Source organism: Festucalex cinctus, chromosome 18 (genome assembly GCF_051991245.1).
Source record: "Festucalex cinctus isolate MCC-2025b chromosome 18, RoL_Fcin_1.0, whole genome shotgun sequence".
Classification (NCBI taxonomy): domain Eukaryota; kingdom Metazoa; phylum Chordata; class Actinopteri; order Syngnathiformes; family Syngnathidae; genus Festucalex; species Festucalex cinctus.
In genome coordinates this window covers 13,346,649-13,365,501 of record NC_135428.1, presented here as the reverse complement: position 1 = coordinate 13,365,501, position 18,853 = coordinate 13,346,649, and the positions used below count along the sequence as shown (strand labels likewise).

Sequence of the window (18,853 nt, the reverse complement as noted above, 5' to 3'; positions counted from 1 at the left end):
GTTTTTTTTTAATTATTTATTTTTAATTCCAGATATTAATGCTCCAGGTCAGAGCAAAGCGTCAGTGACATGCACTTCTGTCTCTAATGCAGGGCTCGGCAAACTCAGTCCTCAAGGTTCGGAGTCCTGAAGGTTTTGGATGTTTCCCTTCTCCAACACAGCTGATAGATGATCATCTTGTCAGCAAGCTCTGCACAATGTACCCACAGGGGTACGTGTACCCTGATTTGAGAAACATTGATATAGGGAATTGTTTCAGTAATTGTATAATTAATCCAGTTGGCAAAGATTGTTATGCCAGACTGCAATGTTAAAGAAACGTTAACCGCAAGTTATTGTAAATAATATAGCCCAAACTTATATGATGTAGTTTAATTTTACAGTAGATAACATTGTTTACCTCACAATACATTTTACATTACAAACTGCTCCTAATTCATTCATGATCATTTTATTATTGTGCATAATTACAAATGATGGCTTGTCACTCACGTCACCCTTTCTAAAACAGGGCGTTTTTCTAGGAGAAAAAAAAAAAAGTAGAATGAATATATTTACTTAGAGAGTTGACTTACAGTGGGCACCCCTAAAATTTCAGGTTAGGTGCCACTGTGCTCCTAGTGCAAAAATAATATAATAGTTTGGAGCCCTGTATGATGACAAACTTCCATTTATAGAGTACTTTTACACTCCCAGGGGAAGAAAAAAAAAAAACTCTTTCCAGAAATTGACTATGTTGAAATCAAATGTTATTCACCACTAAACATATCATACTTTCACATTTAAACAGGAAATTAACACACAATTGTAATATTCATGTTTAAAAACACAATTGTATGAGCGTTTCATAAAAATAAAAAATTACAAAAAAATCAAGATTTTAAATACTGTATTATAATACTGTACTGTATAAGTAAATGTGTACTCTTACTCTATTACAGTACAGCCCCTATCTATTATCATTCAAATGTCATGAGATAGTTAGAAATGAAAGTTATTCCAGTTGCATCATAATAGACAAATGATATAAGCATTTAAGCACATGAATACAACGCAAATACGCAATTTTCAAACCACCTCAGAATTGACGATTTGCATCAGTTTGAGTTTAAAATAGCTCATAAACGACGTAACGACAAAAACAATTTAACAAATCTTACCATCAAATGAGAAATGAGAAATGAGATTCAATTAGATGTTTTGTTTTACCTGTCTTTACTTCACAACAGTTTTTTTTACTCCATGTACAGCACTTTGTATGCACCTTGTATAATCGTTTTTGAAATGCTATATAAATGAAGTTGCTATATTTTTTAATTAGTCTTGTCAAGAATTTATACATTTAAGAGGGGAAAAAAAAAAAAAAAAAACTGTTTCCGCCCGGTTTCGAACCGGGGACCTTTCGCGTGTTAGGCGAACGTGATAACCACTACACTACGGAAACTGATTTATATGTTGAAAACTTTTATGTATTTAAAATAAACAGGTACATACATTCCGTAATATAGGCTCCCATGTAGCACGCTTATGATTGTATATTTCATTTTCAAATACCAATATGAGCAATGTGTTGTATTTACATTAACTGCAGCTACGTGTGGCGAGTCTGGCGACATCTACAGGTAAAATTTTTGCACTGCAGTTGGCTGCATGCGCAAAGGATTGTGGGTATTTTTGCAGAGCATTTATCGTCCGCAAAACATGATGTATTGTCCATTCAGAAAAACACACAAAAGTAGTCTCACTTGGGGAAAAAAAAAAAAAAAAAAAGTTCAGCTAAATCGTAATAATAATACAAAATTTTTGTTTTGTTTAAATACATGATAAAAGCAAAACAAATGAAAAACTATGAACAATAAGAAACAAACTAACAAATTAGAAAATAATTATGAATTAAAAATGATTTCCTGTACAATTTAAACTAACGATAATCTAATCTAAAATAGATGAAAGACTTACGGATGTGTTTTGTTTTACCTGTCTTTACTGCACAACTGATTATTTTTTTTCACTCCATGTATAGCAGTTTGTATGCAGTGATGGTAGTTTTTAAGTCCGACATGAATAAAGCTGGGATTTTTTAATTTGTGTTGTAAAGTATTTATCTATACATATAAGAGAGAAAAAGAAAAGTAAAGTGTGCTTTGAACTGGCGACCTCCATCCTAGAGTGCCAGGGATGGCTACACGCAATTCCTACCTTTACTCCATTTATATAGATAATGATGCAAGCTAATTAACACATCAAATATGTAGAAAACAAAATAATACAATACATTTTATCACACAAAAACAATTCTTACCACTTAGGAAGTGGTTAGCTTGGTTAGCCTCCATTTCGAACCATCCAGTTCCACTCTTTCACTGCTTTTACACATTTTCAGGGTCTATGGTAAAAACAAGGAATAATTAAGTTTCCATCATGTTGTGGTTGGAACATCCAATCGCACAACCACTTTTAGACACAATTTTCTGACAGTTCTGTTCTGTATGTTAGTCACAGGCAAAGACAATCATTGTTTGGTTTCACTGAGGGAGCGTTACATTCCGGATGTTCGAAATTATCATGCATAAAAATTGTCTGCATCAAAATTACATTTCAAGGACAGCACTAAACTTGATCAGCAACACAAAAATAAGGCCTAGAATTAATTTTGTGTATCCCCCCCCCCCCCCCCCCCCCCCCCACAAAATCACTTGTACTGATGCTCAGTGTAATGGCATAAGCACCCACTAAGTGGCGCCGGTGCACTACATTGGAAGTGGAGAGTGTGCATGCGGAGAAGTGTGTATGTTGGCTGGAGTAAAAGCAAAAGAGTCATGACGAAGCCTTCCGTGACTGTTGTGTTTTATAAATTAAAAAAACACTTACAACATGGTGTCAGAATGCGGCCAACCTACTGTGAGTATAAAGTATACAATGAGTCCACAAGGGTAAAGGAAAGGTACTATCTATGTTTGCCTCTGCATGCCATTCATACCAACGCCTCGGAACAAAAAAATGCATAGAATGGGAAGGACCGTACTGACACGGTTCGATGGACGAAAGCCTGCTTCAGTCGGTGCTCAGTCCATATACACACACACACACATATATATATATATATATATATATATATATATATATATATATATATATATATATATATATATAGGCTTTGTGTCATAAAGCACTCGCTGACAAAGTGGGCACTTCGTCGAAAAAAGATTGGCATCAGTCAACGACGGAGAGATGGAAGTGCTCACCTCTGGGCCTATGTAGGATATCATCTTGTGGTGAATGGTAATATTACAACTTAAAACTGTACAGTGGAACCCCGCTAATCATGGGGTATATGGAACTGCAGCCAGCCTATGAATCGCGAAAATTTGCACATAATTGCCAGCTATTGAAATTAATTTGAGTTTTTGTTTTTAAATCTATATATATTTTGTAACAGCCCCTTAAAAAAGCTGACAAACGAAAACAAACAAACAAACAAAATAAATAAATAAATCAAAAAGAATAGAATAGAATTGGTGAATGCTGGTACATGTTCACCCTCACATTTTTTTAAATTTATTTTTATTAATAATTAATTCATCAAGGGGCCACTCGGGCTGCGGGCTTCCAGTTGCCTATCTTGAGCTCTTCCAAGGTCTGCCCCTCTTTTCGAATTTCTCCGGGCGCTGCCAACCAAACGTTAGCGCATGCGCTGTTTTGCTCACTGCAAGACTGTTGCGAGACCTCAAGTAATGATGGCGGTCGCGATGGGGACTGATTTGTTCCCTTACTTGCCTTCGGGGCCGGAGCAAGGTACACACTTTCTTAGCTACGACGAAACAAATAAAAACAACGGCTTCTACTGCGACTCTGTTTTATTGTCCGCTTCTTAACGACCGCGCGTCGCTTGTTGCCGAAGTCGGAATGAATAAAGCTAACTTAGGCTAGGCTAGGCTAGACTGAGCTAACCGCTGCCGCTTTGTCGCCAAGGTCGACGAGGGCTCGTCACGATGGGATGTTTCCGCACCATGACGACGAATCATGGCGTTGAGCGGCTGCGGTTCGGCGTAGACTGACGTTGGCGTTTTTTTTGTTTTTTCTTTTTTTGGATTTGGCCCCGCTTTCTGACGATTTTTTTTGGACCAATTGCGCGGCCTAGCTCCTCGCACGTTGAACTGATTAGCTCGTGGCTAAAAGGCACGCTGCAATTAGCCTTCATTAGTTTGATATGACACCGTTTGCAAGCACATAAGCGCATTATAGAGTCTTGAGTGAAGATGGCATTTTTTTTCTTTTTCTTTTTTTTTCTTTGAATGCGTCGGGGTTATGTGTGTAAAATTTCAGAGATGTCATGGGATTGAATGAGAATTGCGTTATGGAGGTATGTTACACAGTTTCAAACCACCTGTATAGCAAAATACAAGAATATTTTGGCTCTAGATTTGAAACACAAATAAAATGAGCAGTAGTTTGTAAGATTCGGCTAAGGCTTGAAGCTATTCTACTTTTTATGTTGTGAATCAGTCTTTCAACCAACTTTGCCAGTGGCAACTTTGTCAGTCACGATGAGTTTACTCTTGTGCCAGACACAGATGATATAGATTTACTGCCACAAATCTGAATTAAAAAAAAAAAAAAAAGACTTTGGAAAAAATGTGCCTTTGCTTGCTCACTGAAATGATAAATTGTCCTTTTTGTGTATTTTGACCTTGGCTGTCTCTCTCTTGTCCTCCCTGTCGCAGTCAATAAGATGATCATGGAGCACGGCGACCTGTTCACAGACAGCCTGTGCAGCGTCTGCAATGCTGTCCTCATCTCCGAGTCGCAGAAGCTGGCTCACTATCAGGTTGGCGTCGGGTTTTTGACGGATGGATTCCTGATGGTGGTGTTTCATTTGTATTTGTATCTGTTTCTTTTTAGAGTAAGAAACACGGCAACAAGGTGCGCCGTTACCTTTCCTTACAAAATGAGAAGGAGCCAGAGTCGAAAAAGTTCAAGTCTTCATCCGCTGTCAGCGTAAGTAAAGTCGCCCTGAGCTTTTATTTTTATATGTACCCAATTGCCTTTTTAAAACTCCGCTGTGGTTCAGCTGAGACCAGGATTGACAAGATTGGAAAATTCCTGCTAAATTTCTATTGAATGCTAAGAATGTTTTAGCTATTCCAAATGGGAAATTTTCCTTGGGAATAACAGGGAACTATTAGCTAGGCTAGCATACTAGCCTAATTGTCACTGTAAAACCAACTCAGGTGACATTAAACACGGGCAAACAAATATTCACATTAGCAATGCTGGCAATTTCAGGAATTTTGCAACCCTATTTTGAGTGTTGGGACACCTAAAAGCCAGCTCACCTTCCTCCTGTCCTTGGTCTGTTTGCATTTCACTTCACTGTATCGGAATAGGCTGACTTAGCTGAGTGTTTGTGTTCATCTTTCAGTACGACACCAACAACGGCGAGTCGGACCCGATGAAGATTTGCGACATGTGTAACATGACCTTCACGTCCCCCGTGATGGCGCACTCTCACTACCAGGGCAAGATCCACGCTAAGAACCTGAAACTGAAATCGGTGGACCCTCTGAGCCGTACGTACACTAGTGGGGGTCCCCATTTTCACTTTATAATACTTTATTTTATAGCATATAGTAGCGGTGGGCGATATGACGATATTATATCGTTAATCGAAACGCGGGGCTCACGATCTGTCATTTCTGTGGAAACGTCTGATCGTGACGCAAAGCATTTCAGCAGAAATTTGACCGTCAGCTCATTTGTTTTGCCACTGACTGAAGGACAGCGATGTATCTGCTGTCTCCATTGTCTCCGGAGTACCTACTGTATGTGACGACCTTTCAGTGGTCAACTGTAGCCCACACACTTCGCCCCCGCCCCGCCCCGCGTCTTCCCACCCTAAAAATATGCGGGCTCGTGGTGGAGGAGGCTGAAAGAGAGTTTGTTCTGAAGAGAAATTAATCATCCGTATTATGGAACGGTTTTGGCTTCACAACAGATGACAAAGACCAGGCGTAAATCGTTTGCAAAGTGTGCAAGGATCACGTGAAGGCAAGTTACGGCGATACTGCGAACGTGTTTAGCCACCTGAAATAGCAGCACACACCACACAATGTGGCCCAAAAACTCCAAAGCGGAGACGACAGCTCAATACATGCATGTGCCTCCAAAACAGCAGAGTATCACAGAAGCGTTCACCAAAATCACGCCGTATGATATGGATCCGTGTTACGAGCTGCCAAGTCGTAAGTTTTTACCCCCAACACCGCCATTCCTTGCATGGACGCAGATTGCAGAGAAATAGTGGCGCAAAACAAAAGTGCATTTTTTTTCCCCAACAAGCGACCAGCGTCCAGCCATAAGTCATATTGTCGCGTTTGTGAAATGATCAAGCTAACCAAGCAAGAAAACAACACGCTAACACACAAAAAAAAAAAAGTGTGTTGCATTCATGGACCATGCGAAACTAGAAAACCCGCCACCCACAATGGTTGCTAAAAAATTGTGATCTTTGCTTATAAAAAGTTGCTTTTTTAAGTACCCACTAGCAGCAGATTTTTTCAACTTTGTTTACATGCTGCTTTGTTTTTCTTTAATCATTACTAGCAGCCAAATTGTGTGCAACAGATTCACTATTTTGATTAGACTACAATACGTGAAAACAGAAATGTAACTTTTGTTAATGCTTTACTCAGGTGTTTTGCAGCTTTATAATTTATATTTTTCTTTACAAAAGGTGTTTATTTCATGTGTAATTTGTATTTCTTATTAATAAAAAAAAAAGTTGTGATAAAATCGAAATTGTGAATTTATAATTAAAAAATTGTGATATTCTATTTTTGCAAGATTGTCCACCCCTAGCATATAGTAATATAATAACTGAAATGATCAAAGACTTTGGAAATAAACAGTTTGAACATATGACAGTCGCACATTGCTGCTCCTGATGGTGTGCATGTGTAAGATGCAAACTGTAAACTGGACTGGGAATGTCTTGAAGACTCTCTTTCGGTTTTACCGTTTTTCTTCAACAGTAACCCAACAGGCTGCACCGGCCCCATCCAAGAAGAAAGTGGCGGAGCAGGCGGCGGCTGCAGTTGGCAACGCCGGTCAGGGCGGCGACAAAGACCCCGAGCGCTTCTGCTCCATCTGCCAGGCGTCCTTCAACAATGCGCTGATGGCCCAGCAGCACTACTCGGGCAAGAAGCACAAGAAGCACCTGGCCAAGCAGGACCTGATGAAGATCTACGGCAATCCCGCCACAGCGGGTGAGCACCTCAACACAATCCTCACGCAAGCATTTCCTCTTCAAATCGCTTCGGATAACCTTTTTTTTTTTTCTTTCTCTTTCTTTCAAACAGCATCCACAGCAAAGAGTTTGCCGTGTACACTCTGCAACATTGAGCTCAACTCTGTGGATCAGTACCAGTCTCACATCAGCGGGGCCAAACATAAGAACCAGTACGTGCACCGCAGCATTTCTATTTTCAGCTTGCAGCTGTGTAAGAAAGAAAAGTGGACATAGTGTACAGCAATGATTCTCAAACTTAAAAAAATACTTTATAGTGCTTCCTAACGGGTATTTTTAATATTTATTGTAAGCCGCTGTAAGGATATGCAAGTTTCAACATTAATGCTAAGTTTAAAGAAAGAAGAGAAAAAAACTACTCAATTTAATGGTTGCAATATTTCCCAAATTTGCCGTCTTAAATTCCCACGGAAATTTACCAGGGAATTTTCCAGGCTAACATTGTGTCAACATTGTGGATGGCATCCATCCTTCTAACTTGATTACAGAATGAAAAAAGCTGGCCAGAGCTCGTCCGACAACCAGCAGGCGCCCGCTCCGGAAAACAAAGGCGCCAACACACACAACCAGTCTGCCAGAAACGACGACAACTTCCAGCCCGGCAATGGCGCTTATCAGTTCTCTTCGTCGGGCATGCAGGTGGCATCGGGGGAGGACCAGGATTTTGTGACGGAAGACAACCTTTTCGAGACGGAAGATAACTTCTTTGGGATGGGAGGTGACATTTTGCCTGCTGCAGACGACCAATACAATGAAGACAGCTAGTACGCCAATACTAACCAGTACTAGACACACCAGACTGGGTTTGGCGCCGGACTATGGAGGATTCAGTCAGGACCCGGAACAATAACAAAACCTAACCCTACCACCATCACACTCCTCCCCGCCCCCACAAAAAAAACAAACACATTTTCTTACTCTAGGAGCCCGAACCCCAATGTGAAGTTTCAGTGTGTTTTATTCCAAATTGTTTGAACCTTTCTTCTCTATTCTAGAAGCAAACGCTTGTGACAGTCTCTCAGCATGTGATAAATTTAGCAACATTCCCCTTGAAAAATCCCAATAGTTTCAGTGGAGAACCTGAAAATCCGCATATCAAATGATAAACTTGCGGGATATTGTTACTTTTACCAAAACACCTCCTGTTGTCATGTCACAGCATAGCTTCCATTTGATTTATGGTTGTGTGCAATGGTTTTATTTATCCTTTACTTTGTTTTTTTTAAGTCCTTGAGAATCTTTGTGTGCTAAAAATGCAAAAATCTCCTGCTTGTTTTTTTATTTTTTATTTTGAACTATATGGCAATTTTGTTAAGAACAAAAAACAGTTTAGGTCTTCCCCACCACGACTCCGCAAATACCGGTATATTATAAACAAATGCCGCTTTTCCACTGCATGTTACAAGCGAGGCTTTTTTTCATTTGGCTTGTGGGAAACTGAAAAACGCACCACTGAAGGTGTACTCATGGTGCATTCGAGGAAAGTGGGAAGTCGGACTTTTCCGATTTCAACCCCGCCCCCTCGAATTAGCAAGTGGGATTTCTGAGTTCAAGGGTGCGTTGCCGTACGTATTTTCTGGTTTGAAGTCCGACTTCTCACTTTACTTGAATGCAGCATAGCAAACAATGGTGGAGTACAAGGGTCTTGTATTTAAAGTGAGAAACACACATAGCGATTTTTAAATATCTTTGTGGATTTTTTAAAATGTGAGAAACCCCGCCCATGAGGAAACATTTGCTATTATTTAACCTTAACTTTTCAAGTAGCTCATTCGTGATACAGACTTGGCAGCAGATGATAAAGCGAAAAGATGTCTGTTGGCATACCAAGAGTGACCTGTGTGAGGTGGCGTAGTGCAAAGGTGTAAATTACAAAAAGAATTGGAAGAACCGAGGCGGCAGCTAAGATTATTCGGTAGTCATGTTGGGGTTGCAAATTCTTTTTGTCGTTTGTATTTTTGTGAATGATGTGAGTCAAAAACTTAAGACCATCCGTAACGCCACACCATAGGATAATCTTTCAGAGAGACCCGATAATTGGGCCTTTGTTGACTTTAATTGAGAGGGGAATCCTCAAATTTGAACCTTTTTTTATGGCTTTGAGTGTAACCCACTTTACAATTTCAAATTGTTGCCTGCCTGAAATCACTTCGCACCCCATACATACCACAGGATAATTTTTCCGAGTCATCCAAATAATTGGCCGTTTGCTGTTGTTGGCCTCAGACTGTGAGCAGATTAGAGATGACAAATCCTTCTGCAACCTACAACATGCCACACAATAATGGCTCAAATTCTCGGTATGTGTGTACCCCATTTCGAGACACGTTTAATCTGACAGTGGGCTGTGGGCCGCGAGAACATCTCGTAGGAAAAGCGTAAATGGTGATTGGAGCAATGGAAAAGCGGCAATAAACGGCATTGGTGCACTCGCACCTTATAATAACCAAAAGATGTCAGGTGGACGAGATCATGCTGCGGCCTGCAGTCAATCGTAATCTAACACTGGAACTATCGTCACTGAAAAAGAAAAAGTTTCAAGCCGCTCCTCTTCTACCTTAAGTTCTTCTTGTATGGCTGACTTGTTTTTATTCCGCTTTTGCAGTAAATGCCGATCAATAACAAATGAGTCCCTCCATTTCACAGCGTCTTCAAGTGATGTCAAATAGACAAGTGATGTCAGTGAGTATCATCAAGTAAGTCTTACCTGTCCTCGACTGGGTGGATATTTTATTACCAAATGTTTGCTTTATAGAAAAACTGGGGGGGGGGGGGGGTCTTTTCTGCTGTACAGCTTGTTGTCATCCTCACTGGTTGTAGTGATGTTTTTGTCATCTTACTTTCTAGCCAAGTTACAAGTTGTGCATCTGTTACATAAAAAAGATTACATCGTTTCTCACAGATTGCTGGGGTTCCTTAATTTCTTTCAAATAGATGTTGCTCCTTGTAACAAGAACAACAGAATACTGATCTCGTACTCATTCACTGCCATAGAACATTTTAAAATTTTCAATACCGACATGATCTTGTGTTCAATAATTATAGATAAACCAAATCTAGCTGACGTTTACAGTGGAGTGTTATATTAGGGCTCTTCATGGCTAGATAGATGACTTGAGCTAGGCCGTTGTGTCGCTGTTATTTGTCCTTGCTTGGCGCCTTTCTATCTGTCTGCATTCTGACATAAGTATCCAGTAGAAACCAGTTAAGGCCATCAGGCCACACATTCTCACATGGGGAGGCTGAGCCGTTCGCCCATGTGTGCGGGCGGCCTAGACAGTATAAGTGCAGGGACGATTCTGAATAGATCAGTTCCTCTTCCGCATACTAGGGGAAGAGGGCTCCGCAGCTGTGTACTCGATCTTTCTGGCATCCAGTAAACAGTTCAACTAAGAAAATGCAGCCGTCTGGTTATTACTGTTAGTATAATATCGTGAGCATTAAGATACAAGAACCAGTGGAAGTTCCCACCCAGAACTTTACAGGAGCATCATCAGTTTCTCCCCCATTCAGCCCCGTTCAAAAATATATAACTGACAAGTATACAGTGAATGAGTTTTAAGCACTATATATCTACAGGCATGTCAGAATATGGAAGGGAAAAAAAATTATGAATTGTGTTCAAAACAAAACTTGTATTACACAGATTCATTTAACATAGGAGTAGAGCAGAGCATACAGCAGTTACAAGTAGCGCCACCTGTTAGTAATACAATGCAGGTTGACACCATAACAAGCACACGGTGGCGCCCGTGCTCCCCCCCAGAAGTAGTTGATGACCATTGTAGTTCTGCTTGACGCTTGTTGTGGACACTTAATAAAACAGCAGTCATGAATGCATCGCAACTGAACTTCTAACTAAATGGCAGCAAGAGGAATGATTTTATTTATGTATTTATTTATTTATTTTTAAATAAAGTAACACCAATCGTGAATGTATGCCCAACTCAGTCAGCGTTGAACTCAGGTTCACGTCAGTGGCAATAAATTGACTGGCTGAGGTTTTGCGTCTCTTGCCCTTTAAGTCAAGCTTTAAGTCTCCCAGGCTGACCCGCGAAATGGAAAGCTTTGGGCTAAATTCTACACAAGGCACACACTCACAGATACGCACAATGGTTACTCTATGCTGTCCTGTGGAGGAGACAGGATGGGAAGTGACTTGGATAGAAAGGTGGTTTGTTCCCTTTCTTATCACCCCCACCAACCGAGGACACAAGCTGCTCCTAAAAAGTCAGTCATAAAGTCCGAAATGAGTGTTTGTCGTCCTCCTGCTTAAATGTGTGCAATGACTTATTTGTGCAAAATCATCTTCACCCTTCTGGTAAGAGTACATTGCGGGCCAAATTGACCCGTTTTAAAGCTAAGAAAGTGAAATATTTGCTTGGCTGCATAATTAACTGTACTTGGTTAAGAAACAATACTTCAATACAAATCCTGATGATTTTAAGTCAGTGGGTCAAATTGACCCAGGGATATGTAGCTTTTCCCAAGAAGTAAAGGTACAGGTGGGTTAATAACTGAATGAATATAATCAAAGTTTATTGAGGGTTCAGATTTCAGTCAGATTGGCCCAGTAACACTGTTATTGCTGAGAAATAAACTTAACTGGGCAGAGAACATTATTTCTGTTGTTTCGAAACAAACGTAATGGGCGGGTTCATAAATAGATACAGTATAATCAATATACTTGTTGGAATTTTATTACGTTTTTGATTAAATTAATATACTCGGGTCAGATTGACCCAGAAACAGTATTGCTATTCCTGACACACTAGTGCTGATAATTATTTAGATAGATGATGTTGATTAGGATTTTATTTCCTGTTTGTGACGATTTTGACACAAATATGCCCTGGGTCAAATTGACCCGTAAGCATTATTGGTGCTCCAAAATAAGTGTTAAGGGAATGAAACTTTTTGACCATTATTCGTCTTTCTAAAGGCACAAGTTTTCATACTCCTTATGTGTTGGATGTGGCATACTTAATTTTAAGATATTGCATATAATTACTCTTATTTAACCTTTCTGTTGGTGTCAATGTGCTTTAAGTAGTAGGAGATGTAATGCGAACAGACCACTTTGGTGTCCTCCCTTCATGCCGAACGGTCTTCACTGTTGTTTGGCCTTAATCAAAAACGACAGTAGCCATGCTGTACACACCAACGCACCTGCAACAAATAAATTCTTTCACTGTCACATCCAATTATAAGAGTTTTGTCTCCAAACGGCTCTTCACTTGCCAGAATGGATTTTCATGCAAAGAGCCTCACTTTCTATTTAAAAACAAGCCATGAGTCATAAGGAGATAAATGAAACATTTTGCCTGGAATTTATTTATTCATTCCCACAAATGTAAACTGTCAAAACAATAAGACACCAAAGCAAGCAAGCAAACACAAATCATAATGCTATATACTGAAGTTTTAATTAAACTTCTTGAACGTCATCCATGGTTAGTAGTAAAATGTCAAAACAATAAGACACCTAAGGGCAAATGAAGGTGTCTGTTTTTTTGTTTTTTTGTTTTTCCATTTTAATGTTAACGTGTGATACTACAGTTTATAGTGTAATGTCTAAGAAACAATATGACACTTTAGTGGTAATTAGGTGCAATGTGACATTTATTTTTTTACATTCTAAACTGTTGTACAATCGTACGAAGTTTAAGTATGGTTAAAATGTCAAGACAGTCCCACACATTGTGTAAACACTTGGCATCCCTGTGGATAACAACACCCAAACACCTGATCAACATTTATTGACAGATGTCAAATAAATGTGTGCTGTAAATTTAATTTTAGCATTTTTATCTGTCATTTAAATAAAAACACTAAGACACTTAGTGGCAAATGATGACGGTGTAATGTTACTTTTCTTCTTGACTGCACTACAAGTTGAATGCTTTAACCATTGCAATAGTAACTAATGTACAAAGTAGAAAGAGTCCCTTGTTATATAGTAGATTAGGCGAGCTGTCAGCAAACAGATTAAGATGGCGGAGATGTGTCGGGAATCAAAAGCAAAAGCGTTAAATTGCCGTTTGACTGCTTATGACACACGCATGCAACTGGAAACGTGTCCGTCACTCGCCACATTGCTTTGCCACACATGGCAGTGCGCGTGCGCGTGTGTGTACGTGCGTGTTGCAGGTGGCTGACGAGTCAGATTACAATTCCAGTAAAAGTATACACAAGCCAATCCATGACAAGTGAAAATTCTCATGGATTATGGAGAACTTCTTGGAACAGATGGACAAATTTGTTGCTCCCTGTGTTTTTTTTTTTGTGTTTTTTTAAATCACATCATAGACTATTTTCTGTGTTTTTGTTGTTGTTTTTTTACTACTATCACTGTGGGACCACGTGTCCTTGTGGGACATTTTGGTGGTCCCCATTAGTCCAGACTTCTTCTTGAGGGTCAAGACTTGGTTTTAGAGTTTAGGTTTGAATTGGGTTTTAGTTAGGGTTAAGATGAGTGTTAGGATTAGGCAGTCAGTTGTGATGGTTAGGGTAAGGGGCTAGGAAATTCATTATGTGAATGAGATGTCCCCACTAGAAATGTAGACCCGACGTGTGTGTACATATGCGAGACCAAGCAGAATCCTGACCAAGCAGCTCTGCTGGACTTGTCAGACACCTGTTGGCCTGCACCCCCACCATCCAGCCCACCCTCGTCCGATACACCCCCCATCCCTCCACTCTTCTCACCCCCTTCGGACACTCGATACGCAGGGAGGGGGGGTCCGAGGAGGAAGGCGCGAGAGGGAGAAAACAGCTGGATCAACTGAACGCTTCCTCTTCGGGTTTCCGCTCCCGGCCGGACTTGCCAGGGCCGTCCTCCCCAGCCAGTGAGGGGGTGATGACTAAACCCTATGCTGGGGGAATCAGGGGTGTTGCACAGTGGAATGCTTTGCAAATACCTCGTCGTCGTCGTCTTGGCCCCGAGGGACACCGTTCGTTCACTTGTGTGCCAAAATCAGCATCGCCACTCCATCCGTTTTCTATCGTGCTTATCCTGTTCAGTCGCGGGTGAGCTGCAAGTCCATCTCAGCTGACTTTGGCTAGCGACAACTACAGGTGGCGCGGTGGAACTGCAACAACCAGAGCGCATATTTGTGTCGAGTTGTCATTTTGATCCGAAGGCAAAATACACACATTCACTGCCTTTGACAAGTATACTTGTCAATTGTATTTTTTAGAGCGGTGCTAAATGGGGGCGAATCTGAGCATGCTCCACTGTAAATATCAAACTTGGAAACAACTTTACTGATGCCCAACCACCGGTAGATGACATCATTGCCCCATTTTATAGGAAATAAACACAGTTTCAGAGTCCATGGGAGAAATGGCTGTATTTTGGCAAACCTACATTTTTCTGCTGTCAATTATAAAAGAACGGGACGGGACAAAAAGTAGGGAGTCTATTCTGTTATTTGGTAGATTCGGTTTATATATAATTATTGAATGGAATATCACGTGAGTATTGGAAATGTAAAAATGTTCTATAATGACTGGCAGTGAATGAGTTTTAAAGACGGTTTTGTCCCGATTTTCTTTTTCTCTTCGATTGACCGACAAGATGACCCCCAAAAGTCATAAAAACCTTGTGTGGGGTCTGTAACAGATAATCAATCTTTAAGATGTGAAGTCCTAATATGTGTACCAGGCCTCAGGGTGAAAGTGCAACATTGTTATGTCAGTAATACTTCACAAACTTCTGTCTTGCTGTCTACACTTGGGTGTTTTCAAAGGGCACTGCTGATTTAGTGAGTCTAAATTGTCATCATTGTGATGAATTTTTGGGGAACAAGCGAGTCGGCTTGTGAGGAAGGCCCCCCCCACCACCAGAAGCTGCAGCTGGGACGACAGGTGAGCCGTTCCGCTTTCGATCACGTCTCATTGATATTCTAACCTATGCACTTTCCCACACAGACACCACTCGTCTTCCGTGGACATGTTGCCACGCCCCCCCCCAGGGCCCAATCGCTACTACGCCACCCACCATAGTGAAAAGTGGGACAGTGTGACAGAAAAATGCTTTTATAAATCAAAGGTAAAAAAAAAAAAAAATACATCAAGAAAAAATGTCAATGTTTATTTTTGTACCTAATTACTAATGCTTGAACTTGCATCCAAATCTGCGTTTAACAACTTCTAGCATCCTTTGTCATACCCTGGCCAAGGGTAGACTTCAGGGTGATTTTCTTATTGTTCCTTTTGAACAAACACACACAAAGAAAAATTGGACAAAAAAAAACTCGAATTTTGCCCTGCTATTGGCTGGCAACCAGTTCAGGGTGTCCCCTGCCTACTGCCCAAAGCCGGCTGGGATAGGCTCCAACACCCCCGCGACCCTTGTGAGGAGTAAGCGGTATAGAAAATGGATGGAGGGTTTGTCATATTTGATACATCTGTTCCCAATGCTTTAAATTCCCCAAATTTATAACTGTCAAAAATATATTAATAAAGCGACATATTAGTATTTCCAAAAATCAGAAAGAACATTTCCTACTTTTAATAAGTATAGTTGTCTCTCATTTTTCATTCAATTGGCATGATCTTGCGAGGTCGCTGGAAAAGCCATCAGATGGGGGATACTGCCCTCTAATGGATTATGCGTGCAATGCATGTGTCACATCATATACGTCAGGGTTTTAATGGGAAAATAATTATACTCGTGAAATAGAGGGCTCGAAATGTCTTGTAATTAACTCATTCACTGCCAATGACGACTATAGACGTCAAAATCCAAGCAAACAGCCAGTTTTAATTTTGAAAAAAAAGAAAATTTAAAATTAAAATTTTAATTAAAAAAAATAATTTAGTTTTAGTTATAGTCTTCTGACTAAATTTAATTAAAGCCTTAGTCATAACTCAGTCACCTGATTGTATTTTAGTTTTAATCCAACTTTAGTCAACAAAAATAAAGAGCAATTTTAGTCGAATAAAATTGGGCTTTTGAGGCCGAGACCCAGTATGTGGTCTCAGTAAGACCAAGACCGATCGCAAGAACGTCAACGCCCGTGTTGTAGGGTAACAGGAATCCGTTCTACGCACAATGGTAGCACTTAGCAATGAAATTGTTGTCATCGTCGTTATTCATAACAACAATGATTAATAACTATGAATGAAAACAATGAATAACTAAAACTTCAATTCAAATTTCTTGTCAAAATTTGCACTGGCTGTTTGCTTGGATTTTTGACGTCTATAGTCGTCATTGGCAGTGAATGAGTTAATATGATACGTTTGACTTTATAGGTTAATGAAAGCTCCCCCTCACCCCCAATTTGTGAGGCATCAGTTTGCTAAGAGGCTTATGAGTCCCCCCACAATAACGAGGAGGACAACAGGAAGGATGAAGGAATCCATGATGCTCACCTCCTCGGTCTGCAAGCGAGAATCAAAAGGTGAGAGGAACAGACTTCTTATTTTGTGCATGGTGAGGCGGTGGTTTGCCTCACAGCGAAAAACTTCCGGGTTTGAACTGCGCTGCGAGATCTTGCATCATGGAATTATAATTAAATAATGTTTAATCGTTGATGATATAAATAGAAATAAAGAAAGCTCAGAATGAAGTGGTGCAAGCCCGATTGACTTGCGGCTGTTTCAGGGTTTATAAAAAAGCCGGACAAACCAGAACAGGATTGACCCCACTTTTCTTGTCAAAAGTCCGCGCACTCGCAACCCGAATGAGTCCAGAATGTACCCGTTCTCTCAGAGGGTCACTGGGATTGACTCCAATTACATGACACACATAAGGACCACATTGGCATAAATAACTTCCCTCCCTCTTGATTTGTTTTGACAGTCGACAGCAGTTTGAATCGCACGTGTCACAGGGGTCGACAGACAGACAGACGGAGGCCGTAGGTGGCAGACAGACAGACAGTTGGCTGGTGAAATGTGCAGACGGGCTGACGGTGCGCCTTCCCTCTTAACGAGGCCTGACACTTTCTATGAGGCTCCTGTTGACGACGGTGTCACCACTTAGGTTATGTCGTTGACTATTTTTATTTATTTATTAAAAACATAAAAAGTACACATGAGCACTATCAATTCTAAGATCAAGACAAATTACAATGGTATTTTTTTCCCCCAATTTTAATGAAACTACCTTGAAGATTGAAACGCTTCACTTTATTTTGTTCTAATTACTTTTTTCCCCAGGCAACTATGGCCATACAAACTATAGCGCCACCTGCTGCCTTGGCATGCATATGACAACCTAGAAGTAGGTTTGAGATGTGCATAATAGGGTGGTTTTTATTAACACTACAAATATTTGTGTCGCCAGAAAACAGGACCTGTGATAAGTTGAGAAAGTGCTTCATTTTATACGTAGCCCGAATTTGAAATATAAATATCACCAACGATCAGGTTCATTAATTGTGGCAGTCAAAATTGGGAATTGTCAAATCGCCTCATATTGTCAACGGGATGTAGTAGTGGTGTGCGATACAGCAAATTTTGATATCGAACCGATATCAAGTAAATACAGGGCGAGTACTGCCGATACTGATATTGTTACTTTGTGAAAATTACAGGATGTATTTTTATGTATTTTTTTAAATTAAGGTAGCTGTATTATTGATTTGCTTATTCACAACTAAATTTCAACCCTTAAGTGGTTTTGTGTGTCCTGTTAGGACAAACTTTATTGATAAATAAAAAATAAAAAATATTTTATCAATGTCTTTTCCCCAGAAATATTCCAACCCTAACAAAATATTTGTAAACATTCTTAAAGTGCACAAAGTGATCATAGGAAAATAAATTTAAACAAATACTTTATCATATACTGATCAGAAACTACAAATACAAAAAATAACTAAAAATGCTGCCTTCATCACTTTATCAACCGAAATAAACAAAACGATATGCCTGTTAATCTGTTTGATCAAGCTGCAGCAGTGCGTAAAGGAGCCAAACTGAAACTAAACTACTAGATCGATATTTTAATGCCTGTATCGATCCGATATCGATATTGACTTGGTATCGATAATATCGATATTTGGATCGCGCCGCCCACCACTCGGATGTAGAAAGGCTAAAAAAAAAAAAAAAAAAAGCACACTGTGTTTGCTTCCTATGTGCTTCCTGCGTGCAAACGCCCCACAGCCCACCTCCCCTTCCTGCCTCCTTGTGTTGGCTGGAGCTGCATGTTTTCATGGAGCATTTCCCCTCATCCACGGCGGACGTTGTGCAGCGCTTAGCACCAGCAGATTAGCATAACAGTCTCCACAGGAACCTTGTCAGCATTAAAACTCCACTTCCTCTGCAAGCGCTTTAACGGCATAATCTACCCCTACAACCGCCCCCCAACCACCACACCCTCAACTAACCCTCCCCGACTCCCTCCTGACGCGCCGGTGCTGACAGTATCGCTAATGATGCAGGCCGATGGTCGAATGTGGCCCGCCTTGCCTTCCAGTCCCTCCCGCTGCAAAATCATTCAAATGCAAGATGGAAAGTTAGGAAAACAACCATTTCTCCTAAATATTGTGTGCTAATTTCCTTATCAAAAAAACGCTGTTGTTGTTTGGT

General features: G+C 40.3%; 1 protein-coding gene and 1 non-coding gene across 2 annotated transcripts; one reads left to right on the top strand and one right to left on the bottom strand.

Moving 5' to 3' along the window:
- Positions 1-1,371: 1,371 nt before the first annotated feature.
- trnav-aac (transfer RNA valine (anticodon AAC)) lies at positions 1,372-1,444 on the bottom strand. Its single transcript has one exon. It is a non-coding gene; the product is annotated as a tRNA-Val (tRNA).
- Positions 1,445-3,629: 2,185 nt separating this feature from the next.
- On the top strand, positions 3,630-10,270 carry znf346 (zinc finger protein 346). The gene is made up of 7 exons (XM_077505341.1): positions 3,630-3,795; positions 4,725-4,828; positions 4,903-4,998; positions 5,423-5,570; positions 7,032-7,265; positions 7,359-7,458; positions 7,795-10,270. Exons 1-7 carry the CDS (start codon positions 3,690-3,692, stop codon positions 8,069-8,071), a joined length of 1,065 nt encoding a protein of 354 aa, XP_077361467.1. The 5' UTR covers positions 3,630-3,689; the 3' UTR covers positions 8,072-10,270.
- The last annotated feature ends 8,583 nt before the right edge of the window (positions 10,271-18,853 follow it).